Source organism: Myxocyprinus asiaticus, chromosome 25 (genome assembly GCF_019703515.2).
Source record: "Myxocyprinus asiaticus isolate MX2 ecotype Aquarium Trade chromosome 25, UBuf_Myxa_2, whole genome shotgun sequence".
In the NCBI taxonomy this organism is placed as follows: domain Eukaryota; kingdom Metazoa; phylum Chordata; class Actinopteri; order Cypriniformes; family Catostomidae; genus Myxocyprinus; species Myxocyprinus asiaticus.
The window spans coordinates 3766317-3789223 of record NC_059368.1 but is presented as its reverse complement, the minus strand read 5'-3'; the positions used below and the strand labels follow the sequence as shown (position 1 = coordinate 3789223).

The window sequence follows — 22907 nt, the reverse complement described above, 5'->3', positions numbered from 1 at the left end:
TACAGCTACATTGCTGTAGGCAGCCATTAAGATGCAGCTGGCTCATTTTTGGACACTAACTGCTCTCAGTCTTGATAAAGAACCGTGAGCTGTTGGCTGAGCAAATAAGCATTTGTCGCCAACATTTCAATACGTACGTAAGCACAACACATTCTGGGAAATGTGCTAGAGTTTTGGTCAAAATCAACTAGACTTGGATTTTCCATTTATTTAAGATGTTTGGCTGCTCATCCAATCATCACAAAGTCTTTACACCAACAGTTTCCTGAAATCCCAGCGATTTACACCTCCAGGGATTGACTCCCACAGCAATTTGCAAGTCTGGTGATGTCAAAATGCCAGGGAATCCTCAACAAACGCTTGGATGAGTGCTCAAACGTCTTAAACAAATGGAAATTGGTTAATTTTGACTAATAATTCTGCCAGGAGCTTCTACGATGACCTGAATAAGTGGCCCTTTCCCAAATTGTGCACTTAATGTGGATTTGTGGCGACCCATTTGACATTTTATGATTCAGAAAAATGCTCACTGGCACCCCTTTTGTGACTGCTATGCACCCTTGATATGCCTATTTGCAAATGTGGACTTCACAGCGTTGTTGTTGTTGTTGTTGTTGTTATTATTATATAATAATAAAATGACAGAATCTAATGTCAAAATGGTAAATTTGCTAATCGCAATTAAGAAAAAAATATGCGTTAAAAGTTTTAAATTAATTGCATGCGTTAACACGTTAACTTTGTGAGCTCTACTCGAAACCTTTACAATCCGCCTTTGTTAAGCGTGAAAATACCACGACATACCTATAATACTAGATGTCTCAGAGAAATGTAGCATTAAACGTATTCAGGTGATCAGTTATCACCAGTGTTGGGTAAGTTACTCTAAAAAAGTAAATAATTACAAACTACTAATTACATCTTCAACAGTGTAATTAGATTACAGTACTAATTACTCTGTCTGAAAATTAATTGCATTACTTATTACTAATTACTTTCTAAAACCCTTATCAACCTCGACCAGATGAAAAATACAAGGATAGACATGAAACTGTTCTTTTAATTCTTTCAAATAAATCATATAAAATCAAATAAATTATTCATCAAACTGGCCAAAGAATTTAAGGGGGCAGCGTTAAATTAGAAAACATATATTTTAACATTAGACGTTAAATTTTGATTTTAAATTCACTATTGTTTTATATAGAAATGTTCTAGAGTCTATATACAGTATTTAATGCAATTACATCAGAAGTAACTGTAATTAAATTACTGAAAAATTAAGAGTAATCCCTTACTTTACTTTTTCAATGAAAAGTAATTTAATTACAGTAATTAATTACTTAATTAATTAATTGCCCTAAAATAGTAATACTAAATCACAAATAAAAAATAATTGTACTGAAAAATGTAAACTAAACTAAAAGTAACAGTCATGGAGTGACAACTAACAAAAATCATACAAAATAAAAGATCCACAAAATAAAAAATATTTTTTTTACCCCCCCCCGATACCCCTTCACATCTTCATGGTCAGGCTACAAAAATAATCTTGACGATAAAGTAGGTGTTGATCTGTTTATGCAGAGGCTGGCCTGTGCTGGTGTAATACCTCACTATGACGCATTAGTAAGGAGGAAGTAGAGAACAAGTCATTTTGGCACCTTGGTTTCAATAAAGCCTTTTTTTGGACTAACGAAGAAGTTTTCGGTTCTGAAAATTACAGCATGTTTTTATAGTGCTATGAACTCTTATATGTCAAGATATCATGGTAAGTTTGATTTTCCAATTCATGACCCCTTTAAAATTATGCAATGCATCGAAGTTGCATTGATCAAATTAAGCAAATAACACAAATATTGAGTTTTGTGGGGGGGGGGTTTGGTTCAAAAAAGTCTCCGCTTTCAAATTATGTCACATAATTGTCACATAAGGGGGAATGAAGTAGGGGGGCGTTCATCAAAAAAAGGTTGAGAACCACTGTCTTAAAACATCTGCTGAATGTTGTTCTAACATCCAAAAAGGGATTTTTTAAGAGACCTCTTTTAAGAGATCATATTTTTTCAGATGAAAACGCACATCAAATGCACATCTGGATGACTTACGTATGCAGTCAGGGTGGCATTTAGGACAGGGCCAATGCAAACCTTCACAGACACTTTCTGCGGAACGTGACATATTACAAAACATCTGCCACCTGTCGTTTCTTACTCTGAAAACCTTCAAACAAATGTCACATGATCTTATTGTAACATTCCTTCAAAAGATCAATTCCACTTGCTGGACATAAAAAAAAATAGAAGAAGAAGATAAAGGTTGGTGCTCTAGGTCATTCTAATTACCTTCTTTGGTTGTTCCATCGATTTGCATCTGAGGCCCAACACCTGCTGGGTATTCAGCCGCCACAGAGACACGATAGGTTGTGATCGGGTCAAGTTGTTGCAAGATGATGGTAGTGTCAGGGCCAGTTGTTGCCGTCTCTAGCAAGCTAGTATCCCCTTGGACTGGGACGTACGTGAGTCTATATCGCATCACGGCCCCCGGAGCTGCTCCCCACGAGACACGGAAACTGTTGGTGGTCTCCTCGGACACTCTGAGGTTGTTCACGGATCCTTGTTCTGAAACAATGGCAGCATAAAAGTCACAAAAACGTCAAAGGAATAGTTCCCCCAAATATGAAAAATGTGTCATCATGCCCTCATGTTGAAGAAAGAAAGTCATAGGGATTTGGAACACCATAAGGGTGAGGAAACAAAGACAGAATTTTCATTTTTGGAGGAACTACCCCTTCAAAAATCTCAAATGAAATGTTTATAGTAATGAAGCGCAAGTGTTTTCTCCATTTAGTATTTTCCTCTATAGGGATTTTAAAAAATCCTTTCTAAAAGAGTTCTAAGCCAACCAGCTCCGAGATGAATCACAACATTACAACATTTAATATAAAGCAAAATATTTATAGTAGAAAATATATAAGTAGTCTGAGAGTGTATGGAGTCCAACTCGATTGCATCATTTGCAGCGTGTCATGCAGTGGTCACTGTTTTGGCATGCTATGTTGGCCACAATTCTTCTGATTGTTAAAGCGTTTCTCTTCAGGGTAATTGGTAGTATTGTTCTTCAACATGGACTGATGGCTTCAACCAAAGCATCTACAATCGATTAACAATCGCTTCTGGTTGTTCTGTCTTTAAAGGTTTAAGTTATTGTTAAAAACGTATTTGCCTATAAAACATTTTCATAGAATTATTACTTCTGGATCCCTACTGTTGCGCTCTATTAGCTTAGCGGATATTAATTTAACAAAATGTACATTTAGATAGAATAAACAACTGATGCTAACCTTCTAGCGTGGTCTCAAAGTCAGTTAGGGCGAAGCTTTCTCCCTTCTCATACTGGGCGTAAACTTTGACTTCATACTTCGTGACAGGCGTGAGGTGAAGTAAGACAGCTGTAGGAGTGTTTCCTGGCACAGAGAGGGAGATGTAGCCTGCATCTGTGTCCACGGCAGGCCTGTACTGCACTAGGTAAGACTGCACGTCCACGGCATCAGTTATCCACGAAGCTCGGAAACTCCTGGAGGTCACCTCTGAGAAGGTCAGGGACCTGGGTGCAATCAAACCTAAAAAGAAGAGCAGTTTATAGAACTATGTAAGGTTCTTCCCTTTGGTTTTCCAAGAGAATTAGAAAAGTCACTTTGCATTTCAGAACCTCAAAGGTTGCAGTTTTATTAGGGAAAGATTTTCAGCGAGAAACAATTTCGGTTTCTCACGGCAAGCTATTGAATGGTTTCAAAAGACAAGTAATGTAGTCCACAAGTCATATGGACTACTATTTAAAGATATGTTCCGAGTTCAGTTGAAGTTATGCTCAAATAACGGCCTTTGTAGCATAATGTCGATTTCCCCCCAAAATATTTAGATTTATTTATTTATTTTTAAAGAAAAAGCAAAAATAACAGTTCTTCTTCCAGCTGCTCCTGTTAGGGGTCGCCACAGTGGACCATCTGTGATCCACATATTTGACTTGGCACAGGTTTTATGCTGGATGCCCTTCCTGGCACAACCCCCAGTGGCTTAGGGACTCTCACTCACACCTATGGGGCAATTTAGAATCTTCAAATCACTTAACCTGCATCTTTTTGGACTTGTGTGGGAAACCAGAGCAAACCCACATGAACACAGGAGGAACTTGCAAACGCCACACACAAAGGCCCAGTTGAGCCAGGACTTGAACCTGGGACCTTCTTGCTGTGAGGCAACAGTGCTAACCACTGAGCCACCCAAAAAGAAAAATAGCAGTGACATTAAGCAAATGCTGTTGATTGAGCTTAACTTGTGACGAACCTGAAACATTCCTTAATTTTAAGGTTCTTTATTGATTCTTTTCGTGCAGCCTCTGATCACTGCCTACTTTCATTGTATCTAAAACAAGTAGCCTAAACATTCTGCTACATGTCTTCTTTTGCGTTCCACAAAAGAAAGAAAATCAGACAGGTTTGGAGCGACTTCAGGGCGAGTAGATCACATTTAGTAGATAACATTAACATTTAGTACATATTGGTACTAAACTAAAAATCCAAACATTTGGTTGTATGGTTCATCCAGACCAAGACTTTAATAAATGTAACAGTAGTTTGCATTAAAATCAGATGCTACTCACTTCTCCTCTTGATGTTTAGAAGCTCCTGCTCGATTCGCAGGCAGATGGACTGGGTTAGTTCATTGGAAATCCTCTGGAAGGCATCAAAGTCCTCTACTGTGTACACGTGGGTCTCCACTGGAGGATTAGCGATGGCCTCCAGCTCCGACCGGACGGCGTCTTTCACGCCCACTGCGAAAATTTCCACGTCCGAGTTCCTAAGCCGAGCCGCTGAGTCTTTAAAGGCATCTGAGGACTTTCCATCTGTGATAAGAATCATAACGTGAGGTACGTTTGTACGAGCACCTCGGGTTGGAACAAAGATCCTCTCTCTCACATACGTCATTGCTTTGCCCGTGTTGGTGGACCCGCCGCGGTAAGGGAACGTTCTTACGGCTTTGACGACAGCGCTCAGGTCATGGTGGGTGTTCAGGTAGAACTCAGTGTGTGGGTCTCGGCTGTACTGCACCAAGCTGATTTGAACTTTGTCAGCCCCGATATCAAATGTGTTGACCAGGACTTCCAAGAAAGCTCGTACTTTTGCGAAGTTTGCCAGTCCAATGCTGTAGGAGCCGTCGACCAGGAGAACAACATCAGCTTGAACATCCACACCAAGAGAACATTCTAAAACAAACAGAAACTTTGTTTAAAATAAAGTAACTAATTAATTAATCAAATACAATATATAGAGCAGACCGAACATTCATTCAAACCGAACGCGTTTTATGCAAAAACAATAAAGCTAAACAGAGCGCAAGGAATAGAACAGAATGCAGGTGTCTCGAGTGTGTTTTTAAAATTTGAAGTTCTTTTCAAATTAACACACTGTCTAAGGCCCCATTTACACCTGGTATTAACATATGTTTTGGCAGATACATCTGAAATGGGACAACATAAAGAGAGGTGTAAATGGAGTACAAAACTTTTGGGATTTGTCCACTACAGCCACATTCCAAGGTGGGGAAAGTGGTCAAAAACGTTTTTAGATAGTTGAAAATATATAAGTAGTCTGAGAGTGTATGAAGTCCAACTCGATTGCATCATTTGCAGTGTGTCATGCAGCGGTCTCTGTTTTGGCGCATTATGCTGGCCACAATTTTTCTGATTGGTTGAGCGTTTCTCTTCAGGGTAATGGGTAGTATAGTTGGTAGTAATGTGACTATATTGGGCTCGTAGTGTAAATGCTCATCTGTTTTAAATGCGTAAGAACAGCAACAGAGAATCGTCTACTCACCTGTTAATCAATCATTGCGCTAAAACCAGTTAAACAAGTTTAATCATGCAAAAATACACTGACGCAGTGATTAATGTATGTCACTATGAAATCAGAAACCCTCCCCTTGAAATACGAATACAACTGGCCAAAAGAGACGCATATTACGACCAGCTGTAATGGTGATATCTCGCCTGACCACTTGTGATGGGATTGTCCAAAATGCATCTTAATACCTGGTGTAAACAAGGCTTAAAAAAGTGACGCTCATGCGTGATATGCTGAAAAAAAAAAAAAGCAAGACGTAGCGTAATGTTACGTGTCAGTGTAGTGCATGTTTTCATAAAAACAATTAAAACACTGCAGATCGAATTCGATCTGACCGGGCCTTAAGGGTGCATTCGCACATGCGTTAAAAACAACTAGAAGAAGTGCAACAAAACTTAACAGAATGTACGTTTATAGGTGCACTGTGCTAAAGTAAACACATAAATTGCTTGTCCCACCCCAGATTAATCTGATTGGTCCATTGTTTTTAAACTGATACAGATTCGCTGTGCTGCGTGTCAAAAAGTAGAACCGTTTTTAACATGACATGGCGCATAAAAAAGTGGTGCTCTTGGCGCAAGATGCTGAAAAAAGGGTAAGACACAAATCTGGTGCATGCGTACATAGACCAACAATTAAAAAAGAAAAACGTGTTATAGTCTACAGGCGATGAATGGACATGAACGGTTTCCTCACCCAATGATAATTTAACAGGCTGGGTTTTCTCCATCGCCAAAACCGGTTCGCTGGGCGTCAGACCTTTGAGTGCGAACAGGCTGATCTCGTATTCAGTGTCAGGAGACAAATCTCTCACGTTCACTGAGGTCTGAGTGGGACCCACATACAGCTCCTGACGTTTGCTGCCAGCCATCATGGGAACCAGTTGTACCTTATATCCAGTCACCTCCCCTATAGACGCATCCCATGTAACACGCATAGACTTGGACGCAACCTCTGTGACTTGCAGGTTTGATGCTGGTTCAACAACTGCAAAATATTACAGAAAAACACAAATATTGATGTCAGGCTTAATGCTTTTGAGTTCAATAATCATTTTCTTATTTATTGTTTTGTTTTCCAGTAAAAAATTCTAAACATCCTAAAACAACATAATTTACAAGTTTATTATCATCTTACGTTATTTATAGCCATTTTGCTTCTTAAGTTAATTTAGCTTGTTATAAGGATGTTTAGACATTAAAATATCTAAACATCCATAAAAATACGGATTAAAAATTTTTCATTTTTTTGCTATGAAGCAGGTTTACAGTTCTGTTATTGTTTTGTTTACCTTCCTCGCCGCTAACCAGAGAGTTCAGTTGATCATCTACACTTGTGCACACCTGCGTAATGAGCGATTTCTCCACAGCTTTAATCATATCAAAGTTTGGCACCGTGTAAACGTGTGTCCTGTAAGGCGTGGAAGACATTTGTTTCAATTCTTCCTCATCTGCCTCTTTAATCCCTGAAGAAAACACAATAAATAAAGCATGACTTTTTTCCCCCAGAATTACTTGTGTGTGGATGCTTTTCTGGAGAGCTCAATTTAACAAATCCACACTGTGAAAGACAGCAGTTTCTGCGCACCCAAAGTGAAGATTTCAACACCAGCATTCTTCAACTTTTTGGCATAACCCTCCACAGGGTCCTGAGATTTCCCATCTGTGATAACTACAGCCACTTTGGGGAATCCTTTACGGGAACCAGACGCCTCTGTGAATATGTTTTTCAGCAGATAATCCAGAGCATCACCTGTACGGAAATGACAAAACCATTAACGCAAACGCAAAACATAACTTCACAAATGAGATCCCATTAATACATCAATTGTTTCTCATAGATAACAATGAGATTAAATGGAGATCAAATGGAGACTTTTGCTTATGTTTCCTGTTCCTCAGATGTTTCTCCTGAGAAAAAGACCCCAGTAATCTCACGTGTCTCAACAATGTCTCAGACTTTGCTCAGATTTCCCAAGATATCAAAGTTTGCAATCTAAATTCAGAGATCTCTATATGAACTCAAACATTTCTCATTCAATTCTTCCGAGACCAAATTATACTATCCACGTTTTTTCATTTTATTACCATTAATGTATGTCAACAACGATCTCTTTTGTGTCTATTTTTATTTCCTCTTGGAAATGTACAAAGTTGATCTTTAAACCATAATAACTATGAACTCTTTAGAGCGTAACAGTGCCCACCCACTTTTTCAGTCGTTTTGGTTCTGGAAGTATTTGTCCCATTCAATTTTTCCATAGGGATTTCATAAAATCCATTGTAAAAGAGTTCTAAGCCATAAACCAAATCACAACATTACAAATTTGGTTTGAAGCCAAAAAAAGTTTGAAAATTGGATAAAAAGACAAAAAAAAGGAAATCCCATGAGGTATTGCGATGACATAATTCAATAAAAAATAATGGAAACTATTGATTTAAAGTTGTAGATAATAAGTTAAAAAAAACAATATTTGTAAAGAATATTGCAAAAAATATATATACAAATATGAAAAAAGGGAGGCCGACTCGATTGCATCATTCACAGTGTGTCATAGAAATGTTTTTTGCTGCGATTCTCTGATTGGTGGATAGTTTTAAAGTTTTTTTTTAAAGAAGTTGAAATAACGTGGAATGATGGTTTCAACAGAAGCATATACCATCGATTAACAACCTCAGAGCTCACGGTAGGTCTTTCTTTAAAGGTTTTAAAATTATCGTTAATAATCAGTTCCCGAATGGAAAAAATTAATGGGAGTCTCTTGAGCTCTGAGAGAGAGCAACCTCTGGGCAATAAAACTTTCCTTTGGGTAAAAGTAAGGAAATATAATTAGATATGATGATGTGCTGATGTGCTGATTTAATTCAGTCAATATGAATACATTTGTGTGAATTTGGTACCTGTCATGGTGTTGCCGCCCTTGTATGGCAGATTGCTAATGGCTCTTAGCAGATCGGCCCGTTTGAAGTACTGGTTCAGGTTAATCTCAGTTCTGGTGTCAGTACTGTACTGGACCACACCTACTCTGGTCTTGTCCTCTCCAAGGTCAAACGCCCCAGCCATGGCACCTATGAAACTGCGGATGAATTTGAAATTGTCCCGCCCAACACTCCAAGAGCCGTCCACCAGGAAGACAAGGTCAGCAATGACACCTACAGTGCATTCTGTGTAAAAAGAGAGAGAGGTCAGAAGTCAAAGAGTTAGAAATAAACAAACTCTGCCCTGGTAAAACATCTAACCTTGGGATAAATTCTGGAAAGAAAAAAAACCATTGATGACTACATCCTTAAACATTTCTAAAATATAAACCAACTGAGTTCAAGCAGCCACATTTGGTACAGAACAAAACATTCAACTTATTTTTCCATTTGCGAAATAAAAAATAATAATAAAAAAACACTATTAGTATTATATATTCCAATTCCAGAAAAGTTAGATGTTAGGCAAAATGTTAAAGACTGATTCAATAAACATTCACTTTCATTGCTTCTTTTTTTCCATACAGTGAAAGTGAATGGTGACTGAGACTGAACAATTTGTCTTCTAGGAAACAAAGAAAGTCATACGGGTTTGGAATGACATGAGGGTGAGTAAATGAGTTTTTGGTGAACTACCCCTTTAAGCATTCTTCAGATCAGGTATTCTGTTACATGCAATGCAAACGCAACTTGTTTTACAATGGTTTCTTCGACATACTTTGACACGGAGAGTCTCTACACTTCAAAAATGTGATTAGGCAAGTCACTACTAGTCCCTGTCTCTCTCTTGAACACCATTAATCTCAGTCCTCCACACGGTTTGGGAACAATTTCTCATCTTTCAATCACATTAGCCCTAAAACACAACTTGCGGAATTTGCTGTCCATGAATGGATTGCATTGGTTGCACCTTTGGTGGGTTAACGGCAGACGGGACAAGACAGGATGTTGTGGACGTATCGAAGCTTGCCTGCCCTTTATTAAGGTAATTAGATTAATTTATTTTCCACATGTGCCAGTGGAAGGGAAACATTACAGCTCAGCAAGCAAAATTGGATTTTGTTACGGTAACTAACCGTTTTGGTATTTGGAGGCGGGGGGTGAGTGGGTGTATTTTCCACTTCTGCTTAATGTAGGAGAGGAAAAGTAGAGCCGTTCACCTTCATCTGGAGGAAGATGCCCCAGAGCTCTTGTAAAAGAGAGGAGCTGTAATGCTTTCCACTCTCAGGATTGCGAGGCTTAAATTTTTATTTCAAATCAGGTGCATAGGGGCCACTTACAAACTCTCACCCAGAACCCAAGGTTAAAAATGCTGGAAACGCTGGCTCACTTGAACATGTCTGGAAAGTTAATGCTGAGTAACAAGCTAAAAGTTATCGGGAATCATAAATTCAGACAGAAAGAATAGGGTACTGACTAGTCTGGAAACTCCCTATAAAATGTGGTGACCACAGAGAAATGGAAAAAGCCTGGAGGTGTTGCGTAAAACAAGAGTGTTTAAAACAAAGATGTGTACTTACTGATGGAATCTGAGACCTGAGGTTTCCTGGAGCCTCCTTCAAAACCGCTTGATTGGACTAAAATGAAAAATAATTAATAAATATTAAAGCAAACGTGTTCTTTTCTATACACAGGGTTTACACAACTTTTTTCATTGCTTTCCATGACTTTTTCAGTCTGTAAGTATTGATAAAAAAATATTTTATAAAGACTGCATTTACAAGAGCTATTAAAAATACTAGATACTACTATACTAGAGATACTAAATATTATATTAGAGCAGAACAACAAAAATTTAAGGTAGGCTCCAAAAGTCCACTTTTTTCACTGAAAGATAAACTAAAAATGTAAACACGAAAAAGTTATGATATACAATGAAGAACTATTTGAGATTCAGCACTATTTCTAATACATACCAAAAAAACAAAAAAAAAACATATTTACACTCAAAAATATTTTAGCCTATTTTAAAGATTTTCACATTTAAATTTCTTAACAAAATTCCAATTAATTATATGTAATGCTAAAAAAAAAAAAAAAAAAAAATACAATTGAAAGAAATTGTTCCCTATCTGTCACTCCCTCGATGTTGTGTCGATGTAGTGACACTAGGGGTCACTCCTGGGAGCCCGAGACACCTCTGGTCTTTGATAAAAGGCCAATGAAAACTGGCGAGTGGTATTTGCATGCCACTCCCCCAGACATACAGGTATAAAAGGAGCTGGTATGCAACCACTCATTCAGATTTTCTCTTCGGAGCCGAACGGTCATGCTCACTGAGCTGAATTCCCACGACTGTTCATTCACCTCTGCTGGATCTGACAGCGCATTTCAGCGGCTTCTCCCCACTCTGCACTGGTGCACTGCAGAGAATGCCCCTGGGCACTTCGGCAGAAATAAAAGAGTATATTTCTCTAAAAGAGTACATTTCTCTAAAAGAGTATATTTCTCTAAAAGAGCGGCACACACAGAACGTCTTTTTAAAGATGCTTCTTTCTAAAGATGCTTTTCCAATTGTGTGTTATTCCTGTTGCACTCGTTATCTCTTGCCTTCTGACCGTCACGATCACTGTCTTTCGTGTCTGGGCACTGCTCACGTGGAGACAGCGTTCGTGAATGGTCATGTTCTCATTGAGAGGACATGTCCATGGCAACGATGCGGTCGCGGCTCACCTTCGTAAGAAAGCAAGCCACTCCAGAGGCTCCCCGCCTCGGTCCTTTTACCCACGGGTATGAGGCCAGCACGGCTAGCACTGGGGGAGATTTGGGGACCCCAATGTGACCGCCTCCACCGGGTATCCCCCCGCAGACCTCCCATTCCCCAGCACGCTCGTCTGCCCCGATCGGGCTTCCGGATTATTCCGGATATTCGGAGCCTGCGAAAGTGATGAGCTCTCGAGCGCAGCATCGGAGAGTGGGCTCGTCCAGTCGGAAGCCTCAGCTAAGCTCCTCCCTTCGGGGGACGATTGCCCAGTCACAGGCTGACGCGGAGATGATGACATGCTTTCCCGGGTAGCCGCGATCGTCGGCTAGAGTGGAACCCTCTGCTCTTCCCTGAACCCTCGCGGCTCGATGATTGGTTCCTGGGCTCGCGGTGCCGCTCAAAGCCATGCCCCGCCCCCCCTTCCTTTCTTCCCGGAAGTGCATGAAGAGCTGAAAAGGTTGTGGGAGGCACTTTTTACTGCCCAGTCCCGATCTTTTCAGCTTCCCCGCCCTCACTACCCTCGATGGTGGGGCGGCCAAGGGCTCTTCGGCAATCCCCCAGTGGATAAAGGCACTCGCGGTGCACCTATGCCCACAGAGCACCGCCACCTGGCGTGGGTGCCCAAAGCCCCTGTCCAAGGCCTGTAGGTTTACGTCATCTCTGATGGCCAAGGCCTACGGTGCCGCTGGACAAGCCGCCTCCGCCCTGCATGCCATGGCTCTCCTGCAAGTCCACCAAGGCGCTAAAGGAACTGCACGAGGGTTCAAACAGAAAACAGCGGTTCCACTGAAACTTTTCCAGAGGCTCCTAGAGCATATGGCATCCTCAGCGGTGGCCACCCCGCTCGGGTTGATGCATATGAGGCCGCTTCAGCATTGGCTCCAGACTCGAATCCCGAGATGGGCATGGCACCACGGGACACATTGCGTGGTCATCACGCCGGTCTGTCACCGTCTTTTCAGCCCTTGGACCGACCTCTCGTTTCTACGGGCAGGCGTTCCTCTAGAACTGGTCTCCAGGCGCATCGTGGTCATGACAGACGCCTCCAAAATGGGCTGGGGCGCTGTTTGCAATGGGCACACAGCTGCCGGCTTCTGGACAGGTCCGCGACTGCATTGGCACATCAACTGCCTTGAGTTGTTGGCAATTCTGCTCGCCCTGTGGAGGTTTCGGCCATTGATCCAGGGCAAGCACGTGTTAGTTCAGACAGACAACATGACAATGGTAGCATATGTCAACCGCCAAGGTGGTCTGCGCTCTCGTTGTATGTCACAACTCGCCCACCGTCTCCTCCTCTAGAGTCAGCAGCACTTCAAGTCACTGCAAGCCACTCACATCCCGGGCAACCTCAACACTACAGCGGATGCGCTGTCATGACAGGTTATCCTCAGGGGAGTGTGGAGACTCCACCCTCAGGTGGTCCAGCTGATTTGGAGTCGATTCGACAGGTACAGGTGCACCTGTTCGCCTCCCAAGAATCCTCCCCACTGCCCGCTCTGGTACGCCCTGACTGAGGCCCCCCTGGGTATAAACACGCTGGCACACAGCTGGCCCACTGGCATGCGCAAATATGCATTTTCCACCTGTGAGCCTACTTGCACAGACCCTGTGCAAGGTCAGGGAGGACGAGGAGCAGGTCATCCTGGTAGCACCCTACTGGCCCGCCCAGGCGTGGTTCTCGGACCTCACGCTCCTCGCGACAGCCCCCCTGGCGAATTCCCCTGAGGAAGGATCTTCTTTCTCAGGGACGGGGCACCATCTGGCACCCGCAACCAGACCTCTGGAATCTCCATGTCTGGCCTCTGGATGGGACGCGGAAGACCTAAGCACCTGCGGTGGTAGACACGATCACTCAGGCTAGGGCCCCCTCTACGAGACGCCTGTATGCCTTTAAGTGCTGTCTGTTCACTAAGTGGTGTTCTTCCCATCGGGAAGACCGCCAGAGATGCACAGCCAGATCAGTGCTTTCCTTCCTGCAGGAGAGGTTGGAAGGGAGGCTGTCCCCTTCCACCTTGAAGGTGTACGTTGCTGCCATAGCAGCACACCATGATGCAGTTGACGGTAAGTCCTTAGGGAAGCACGACCTGATCATCAGGTTCCTAAGAGGCGCCAAGAGGCTGAATCCCTCCAGACCATGCCTCGTTCCCTCATTGGACCTCTCTGTAGTTCTTGAGGGTCTACAGAGAGCCCCCTTTGAGCCTTTGCAGTCAGCCGAGCTTAAGGCACTCTTCTTGAATACTGCCCTCCTGACTGCGCTCACTTCCATCAAGAGGGTAGGTGACCTGCGAGCGTTCTCTGTCAGCGAAACGTGCCTGGAGTTCGGTCCGGGTTACTCTCACGTGATCCTGAGACCCCGACCGGGCTATGTGCCCAAGGTTCCCACCACCCCTTTAGGGACCAGGTGGTGAACCTGCAAGCGCTGCCCCAGGAGGAGGCAGACCCAGCCCTGTCGTCGCTGTGTCCGGTGCACGCTTTACGCATCTATTTGGATCGCACGCAGAGCTTTAGAATCTCTGAGTAGCTCTTTGTCTGCTTTGGCGCACAGTGGAAAGGAAGCGCTGTCTCCAAGCAGCGGATCACCCACTGGCTCATTGACGCCATAACTATGGCATATGTCGGCCAGGACATGCCGCCCCCGGTAGGGCTACGAGCCCATTCTACCAGGGGTGTAGCGGCTCCCTGGGCCCTGGCCAGGGGTGCCTCTCTAACAGACATTTGCAGAGCAGCGGGCTGGGCAACACCCAACGCCTGTGCAAGGTTCTACAACCTCCGGGTGGAACCGGTTTCGTCCTAGGTAGTGGCACGCAACACAAGCGGATAAGCCCAGGATAGCTTGCCGGGTGTATCGCTTGCACATAGCGCCTTCCACCTCCTTTTGAGCTGAAGACGTGCGCCATTAACTCCCAGTAGTGTTCACAAGTTTGTTCCCTGGTTGACTTCCTCCGAACCCTGTGGCAGTCGAGTTTTCGGTGAGATTCGCTGCCGGCCCAGTACACGCGCTAACTAAGAGCCCTGTTCTGGGGTAGGTGCTCCGCATGTGGCGGTTCCCTGTAAGGCTAACCCCATGCGATATATATCTTCCGCTAATTCGTTTCCCTGTTGGCAAACTGCATCTTCCTTGGGCAGAGCCCTTCTGCCCCAGTCTCCATGTTTGTAGTAACTCCTCCCCCATTGGGCAGGATCTACCTTGAAGACTCTCCACATGGTTGGAAAGACCATGTGATGTGTTTTTCCACTTAAATATCCCCCCCTCTCTTTGGGCGAGGTGTGGTCTCCGCTGTGTCTTCCCCTTGGGAGGGACACCCCCCCGACTAGACCTGGCGGCCCAGTCGGATAATCCCCCCACGACTGGGTTAAGCCTGCCTCTATCTTTTGGGTAGTCGACTTGTCCCCAAGACACTCATAACTATGTTGGGGGAGGTTACGTGTCGACCTGGTGTGCTGGCTATGAGGCACATAGTAGTCTGCCCACCACAAACCGCCAGTTCACGTAACATAGTTCAGCCAATTGTGGCATTTCGTATAGGGACCCCTAGTGTCACTACATCGACACAATGTCGAGTGAGTGACATATAGGGAACGTCATGGTTACTTGTGTAACCTCCGTTCCCTGATGGAGGGAACGAGACGTTGTGTCCATCCTGCCACAGCGCTGAACTACCCGCTGAAATGGCCGGACCTTATATCGGCTCCTCAGCATAAAACCTGAATGAGTGGTTGCATACCAGCTCCTTTTATACCCGTATGTCCAGGGGAGTGGCATGCAAATACCACTCGGCAATTTTCATTGGCCTTTTATCAAAGACCAGAGGTGTCTCGGGCTCCCAAGAGTGACCCCTAGTGTCACTACTTCGACACAACGTCTCGTTCCCTCCATCAGGGAACGGAGGTTACACAAGTAACCATGACGTTTTATAAAACGTAAATGGATAAATCTTAACGTTATCTTCTTTCAGTGTCTTTTCATTCTCAAATTGTTATACTGATAATATAAATTGTTATGTAAATATTCTGTATTAATTTAGAAAAAAGTAGAAGCATTATATTAGAAGCATTATTTACCCCAAAAATAATTTTTAGATACATACCAAAATTCTATCAAACTGAATTGCAAAATATTTACAAATTTTTAATTTAAAATGTAATTTAAAAACCTAAATATTTAGAGTTATATTTAATTTTGTTAAAAATTATACTTTTACTTTAATGGAATTTTGTTATGAAATTGAAATGTGTAAATCTTTAAAAAAATGCTAAAATATATCTTTTTTTGAGGGTATATGCAAAATAGAAGCATTTTCTCTAGTAGTTTCAGACTTTTGGATTACATTTTATCTTGACTATGTTAATTTCCATGATTTTTACGATTATACTAAATTCCGTCATTTTTTTGAGGCCCAAAAATCACAGTGATACTTGCAATTTTTCCATGACCGAGGGAAAATTGACAAACATAAGGTATAAGATTGCTTTCTGCTTACTTGTTATTTGACCAGAGATCGGTATACTCTCTTCTGCTTCAGAATATGAATTTATCGTAACAACATAATCCACATCAGGTGTCAGATCATTGATGGAAGTTTTGGTTGAGGTTGCAGGCAGTGTGAATTCTTGAACAGTTTCATCTACAGAGAGCAGAACATTTGAATTTACAATGTTAAATGTCTTATCATGATGTACATTCTGCTTAAAGATAACATCTTGATAACCATAATGTTAAGTAGATAAATCTAGATGAACTGACATGTGAACTGCATTAGCAAAACATTTCAATGACTCCTCAGAAGACAGCAGAGATTTACAGTCCATGTTTAAATCATTTTAAAAGTGCACGCCAGAACGGAGTCACCTACAGTTGCCCATGGCAGTGAGTTTTAAGGTTAGTTGTCATTTACCAGATGCATTTCTATCTAAAGCAACACACAGTTAACTAACCACAGGGATGGTTCCCCTAGAGCAAGCTTTGCTAAAGGGCACAATGGCAATACATTATGAAATGCCCCATGTAGGTCTTGAAGAACTTAAAGGTTATATCACCAGAACTTTAAAGACAACATGAAATCTAAAACCACCATATTTACTTTCTTAATACGTGTTCCCGGTCTTATTGTGCATTATTTATCAGTGCACATTATTCCAAAGTAAAATAAAAATGGTGTCTGTAATCTTTTATCAAAATGTAATAACTTGTTCCGAATCTGAAAAGACTTTTCTGTTTGACTGATGTCACAGAGGCTAGAAATGTTAACGAATAGTCAAATGTCAAATGGCTATTTAAGCATTGTCTGTCTCCATTCTGGTTGAAACACCCACTTTTCATGATCCAATCAATTCCCGATCAATAATGTCAAGTACAGCCCTACATTGTTTTTCTCATTGAATATCCCGTTTCACTGGGAAATGCATCACATAATGGTTTGCGAACACCATTTCATGTTGCCTTTAACAATCAAGAAAGTGTTATAAAAGCTTTTAACAAGCTCATCTTTGTTACTGTACATTTGCATTATGTGTACTAGCTAGGAAAGAAAAATCGCAAATTACATCTCTTTAATTGTTTCTCCTTGATAGATTGAGATTAAATGGAGCCTAAATTAGACTTTTGCTTAAAGGAATGTTACTTGTTCGATAAAAGTTAAGCTTAATCGACAGCATTTATCATAATATTGCTGATCACAAAAATTCAACTCATCCCTCATTTATTTAAACGAAGAAGAAGAAAAAAAACACGGTTACAATAAGGCACTTGTTACTTGGACGTAAATGGGGCCAGTCTATAGACGGTAAAATACTCATTGTTTCAAAAGTATAGCCACAAGACGTAACCATTACATATGTTAACATGATTTTAGTGTGATAAAATCGCTTACTTAGCTTTTCTGTGTAAAGTTATATCCAATATTACGTTATTGTCATGAAGATGCAATGCCAGTAAATGCTGTCAACCTCTAAAAGCCATAATGACAGAAAATCCCAGATTTTATTACAGTAAAATCATATTAACATGTATAATGTTTATGTCTTGCGTCTATACTTTTAAAACAGTTTGTATTTTAACGTTTATGAACTGGCCCCATTCATTTCCATTATAAGTGGCATACTGTAACCGCAATTTTTGCTTTTTCTAAATAAATGAAGGGCGAGTCCTAACTATTTTTTGGTGGTAATCAACATTATGCAACAAATTCTGTAGATTTAGTTTAATTTGTATTAAACTTGAAACATTCCTGCTTTCCCTTAAGAACCCATCCCACATGTGTCTCTTCCAGAGTTTGACCACTAAAAATCCAACATGTGTGAAACACTTTCATTGGGTTACCCACCTGTATCAGACATTACTTGTATTCTGAAGCCCTCGATCCTTGTCAGTGGTTGTTTCCATGTCATTTGTACTGTGTTTTCATTTAAAATCTTAAACCTCAAGTCTGACGGTGGCATTACTGTGGAGAGAAGGGGTGAATCAAATTATTTCCAAGAAACCACTCTAAAAAGCTGTATGTATGTGAAGGTTTATGGGCAAAACCAGGACTCAAAGCAGCAAGAAACATACGTGGACGGCGGCCATTTTGGGTCAAAATGACATCTGTTTGAGCTGTCTGACCGTAGGGCCATTGACTACTCAAGCATAGACACGTAAAGAGCGTTTAACAAAGGCCTAAACAAAACATGAGGCCGTAACGTGTGACGTGCATGCAGCTGTTACAGCCAACCCAACATAGTTAGACAAGCTGTGTTCAACTCAATAGCAGTCATCACAGATACACAAGAACTGTTAATTGTGCAATGGACTTGAGGAAAGTTGGTGTATTTGCAAACACTTAATGTGGTCAGTTTTCATTGCAAACCACTTAAGAGAGTGCACAATGACAACAGTGTGCATGTGAACGTTCTTTTCATGGTAAATGATACCTTTAATGAGATATGAAAATAAAGCGTGGTGACACACAAATGAATATATGAACAAGAAGAGGTTATGTAACATGGGACACACCAGTCTAGATGATCTAGACAGAAGACTGTTGGAGACTCATGCATTTGTACATGAAAAGTTGTTTGCAACAACTTGTGGGACTAAAAGACTTCATGTACAAGACGCACACATATAGGATTTTGCAATATTTTGAAGTGATATTCGTTAATGTTTATTTTGTGTGTGTGTGTGTGTGTGTGTGTGTGTGTGTGTGTGTGTGTGTGCTCTTTAAGCCTCATTTATGAAACATGAGCAGAGCAAATTTCAGTGTAAATAATTTGTGAAAACATTCTTACGAAAATTTCTGAATTTGATTCAAATGCAACAATTTACACAGAAATTTGTGAATGAGGCCCATTGAGTTTGATATGTTAGAATCAGTGTGGAAAATATGGGTTGTGTGAAGGTCGGAATATCACAATAAAATATTTTGTGAAGCCGTGGCTCTGGTCAAATTTTGACCAGGGCTTAGGCTTGATCAAAACAGATTCACCAAAATCAAGATTTACCAACCTGGTTGACCAGCTGTCACAATCGGTTCCATTTCAGACTCCGAATGGGTCCCACAAAACCGCAATCACATTTCCACAAGCAAATAACGGGAAAAAATCCCATTTCTAGATTTATTTTTATTTAAGAATTTTCTTTTTTATCTGTTCAATCATGAGGAATTATGTGGGGGTTCAATTAAAGCTTGAACCCTAAGGAAGTTAAAATAAAAGTTTAAGGACTCTTTGAAGTACATTTTATTATTACATAAACACATACTGTATACTCGTTATTTAGTACTTCATAATAGATTTAAATATCACAGATATATTATTGTTGTATTAGTGTTTTGTTTAGTAAGTCTTTATTGTTGAGGTTGACTATCGTTCAGCTATCTGTCAGCAGCAATTTTGTTTGCGTAAGATAAACCTGAACAGATTGCGCCCTGAAAATTCCTATAAAAGAGTTGACAACGCCTCAAAAGTCTTTGTAGAATTAATTCACTGTATTCAATCCAGTCCTGTTTTGGTGCAACCAAAACTATATGTCTACAGTAACACATTCAAATGAAGACCTTTTTGTATTTTTCCATATGTCTGAATGAAAATGAATTATCAAGAACTTGCTCTCACTTTTCTAAGAAAATAAATGTACAGCTCATGTTTTGTCTTTTTGTTCCAGTAGACAGTGGTGATGGAAACTTGGCCTCCACGTGAAGATTTTTTTTTTTTTTCCATGCAATAAAAGCTGTAAAATGTTCCACTATACTTTCCACTGAACATCAGCAATGTATGCTTTAACACCCTGTGGTATATTCAGTGATTTGATATGGTTAAGTCACAGTTTTACTGCCTCTCATGCTGTTCAAAGCCACCAAGGAGCTCAGTTACTGAAACACATAAATACTAAAATACATGAAGCCTGTTTTACTAGAGGAAAAAGTTTAAAGTAATTCTACTGTATAACCCCAATTTCGAAAAAGTTGGGACAGTATGAAAAATGCTAATGAAAACAAAAAGGAGTGATTCGTAAATTATATTCACCCTTTGCTATATTGAAAGCACTACAACTAGTATTGCAACACACTCCAAAAAGGTTGGGACAGTCGATTGTTTACCACTGTGAAACATCACCATTCCTTCTAATAACACTTATTAAGCATTTGGGCACTGAAGACACAAGCTTAAGTTTAGAAAGTGGAATTTTCCCCCAATCATCCATTATGTAGGTCTTAAGCTGCACAATTGTTCGGGGTCTTCGTTGCCATATGGTGCGCTTCATAATGCACAACACATTCTCATTTGGAGATGGTCAGGACTAAAGGCAGGCCAATCTAGCACCCGTACTCTCTGCTTACACAGTCATGAACTTGAAATCCAGGCAGCATGTGGTTTGAAGTTATCCTGCTGGAAAATGCAAGGACGTCCCTGGAAAAGACGGTGCTGGATGGCAGTAAATGTTGCTCCAAAATTTGTACATATATGTCTGCATTCATGGTATTCTCACAGATGTGCAAGTTACCCATGCCATGGGAACTGACACACCCCTGGCCCATACAGACACTGGCTTTTGGACCTGACGCTAATAACAGTTTGGATGGCCCTTTTCCTCTTTGGCCCGGATAACACGACAGCTTTGTTTTTCAAAAACTTTTTGAAATGTGGACTGTTCAGACCAAAAAACACAGTTTCACTGTTCTACTTTCCATCTAAGATGAGACCGAGCCCAGAGAAGTCGGCAGTGCTTCTGGACAGTGTTGATGTAGGGATTCTGCTTTGCATAGTAAAGTCTTAACTTGCATCTATGGATACAGTGGCGAATGGTGTTGACTAATAAAGGTTTACTAAAGTAATCCGAAGACTATGTTCATGATATCCATTACAGATGAATTATGTTTTTAAGACAGTGACGTCTGAGGGATCAGAGATAACGTGCATACAGAAGCGGTTTTCGTCTTGCCCTTTACGCACTGAGATTTGTCTAGATTCCTTGAATCTTTTAACTATATTGTGCACTGCAGAGGGTGAAATGCCCAAAATCCTTCCAATTTGTCTTTGGGGAACATTGTTCTCAAAGTGCTGGATTATTTGCTTAAGTATCTGTTGGCAAATCAACAAGTCTCGAATGATCCTTGCTCTTGAAGGACTAGGCTGTTTTTGGAGGCTCCTTATATATTATGACACGATTGCCTCACCTGTTTAACATCTCCTGGTTCACATTGCCTTGTTATTTCAACTCATCAAATTGTTATTAGTCTTAAATTGCCCGTCTCAACTTTTTTGGAGTGTGTTGAAATCATCTGATTTGAAATTACTGTACATTTAAAAAAAAAACAAAAAAAAAGAAAGAAAGAAAATTCACAAGGTAAAACATTATATCATGTTTAGCTGTAGTGCTTTCAATATAAGGGTGAATATAATTTCCAAATCAATCCTTTTTGTTTTTATTAGCATTTTTCATACTGTCCCAACTTTTTCGGAATTGGGGTTGAATCTGGCTGAGATGTCTTGTCCTCTGCAACTGATTATGTGTCTGAAGATGCATATGGAAAATATTCAGAACTAAACCTCACTCATTAATAAGATTTTGGTTGATTTGGCATTATGTTCTCTAATCAATCATTTGAAATTAAAAGATATAACAGAGGATAGCCTTACAGTTGTTTTGATGACTAGCAAGTGTAGAAGTATCACACTGAGATAATTTTGCATTAATGTCTGTTGGTAGAAAGACAAAAACAAGACTGAATTTCCAATTTTCCCCGTTTTATTGACATCACAAGGTTTTTTTTAGGTTTTTTTAGCAAGTCTTAAAGGATGCCTACAGACCCCATGAAATGGCTTGATGAGCACAGTTTTCTTTCCCTGTGTTGACCCACTTCCTAGGAAAACGAAACAGGAAGTGGGGGTGTGACATATCGTAGAGCTCATCCCTTTTGTTTCAGTAGCTAATAACAAAACAAGGACCCAAAGCTAATGCTGCCTTCACGAGTTCACGTGCTATCGGAATGATCATAAATACAAGTTTCCTACACGAAAGTTTCACATGAACGTCCCCCTAAAATCGTAATTACAACTGGGAAACTCTGGGATAATTTTGATATCTGAGTTTCCGAGTTGGGTTGAGATGTAAACATTCAACATGTCGGACAAGAGAACCATTTCAGTAGTGAATGATGGTTTTATAAATGTTTTTAATTTTCGCTTGCCTTTTCAGTCATTTATATTTTTGCACATTTTTACACAGAGAAAATAGCATGTATTTGACCAAAATTCCATTATCGTCAGCCAGTTGGCAAGCATGTATTATGGTGTCAAAATAAGTTGAACGTGACGAGCTCGTAATTACAACTTTAGAAGTGGGAAGTAGGATAAATCTGAAAGCACGTGAAAGCAGAAACAAACATGGACTTAAAGCCACAAAACTCCAGTTTTGATTTTATTGGGTTTTTAAAGTCCTTAACTAGTGTCTAAAATTTCTAAAAATGAGAAATTGCACTTAGAATCTCTTAAAGAATAGAATCTCTTGATTGAAGGATTTTAACTAAATTTTTGTTCATGAAAATTTCCTAAAAAAATTCAAATGATGAATCATATGTCATGTTTACTGACTACACGAATCTGGGTAAATTTGTGAAATTCTTTGGGAAACAATAGAACACATTCATAACACCCTTAAAAAGAAGCAAACGTTATTATGCAGTTAAATAAGTGCAGTTAGGAAAGAAGTATGAAATGATCTAGACTGCTGGAATAAAGTATTTCTAATGTAAGAGAGAGATTTGTTGGCTGTTTTACCTTGCGCTCTCACTGATGCCAGTACTGTGAGTGTTAGGAGAGCGGCAGCTGCCAAATGCCTGATTGACAT

At 40.6% G+C, this 22907-nt stretch overlaps 1 protein-coding gene across 1 annotated transcript in view; it reads right to left on the bottom strand.

Annotated features, from left to right (window-relative positions):
- LOC127415538 (collagen alpha-1(XII) chain-like) overlaps positions 1 to 22907 on the bottom strand; it is a 126616-nt gene extending 103709 nt beyond the window's left edge. Inside the window, exons 1-11 of the mRNA XM_051654307.1 lie at positions 22838 to 22907; positions 17905 to 18021; positions 16063 to 16206; positions 10398 to 10454; positions 8800 to 9063; positions 7487 to 7651; positions 7191 to 7364; positions 6596 to 6886; positions 4660 to 5262; positions 3341 to 3619; positions 2343 to 2618 (exon numbers count right to left, since the gene is read on the bottom strand). Of these exons, the coding sequence (XP_051510267.1) occupies positions 2343 to 2618; positions 3341 to 3619; positions 4660 to 5262; positions 6596 to 6886; positions 7191 to 7364; positions 7487 to 7651; positions 8800 to 9063; positions 10398 to 10454; positions 16063 to 16206; positions 17905 to 18021; positions 22838 to 22907 (2440 nt within the window). The remainder of the gene's footprint in view (positions 1 to 2342; positions 2619 to 3340; positions 3620 to 4659; positions 5263 to 6595; positions 6887 to 7190; positions 7365 to 7486; positions 7652 to 8799; positions 9064 to 10397; positions 10455 to 16062; positions 16207 to 17904; positions 18022 to 22837) is intronic.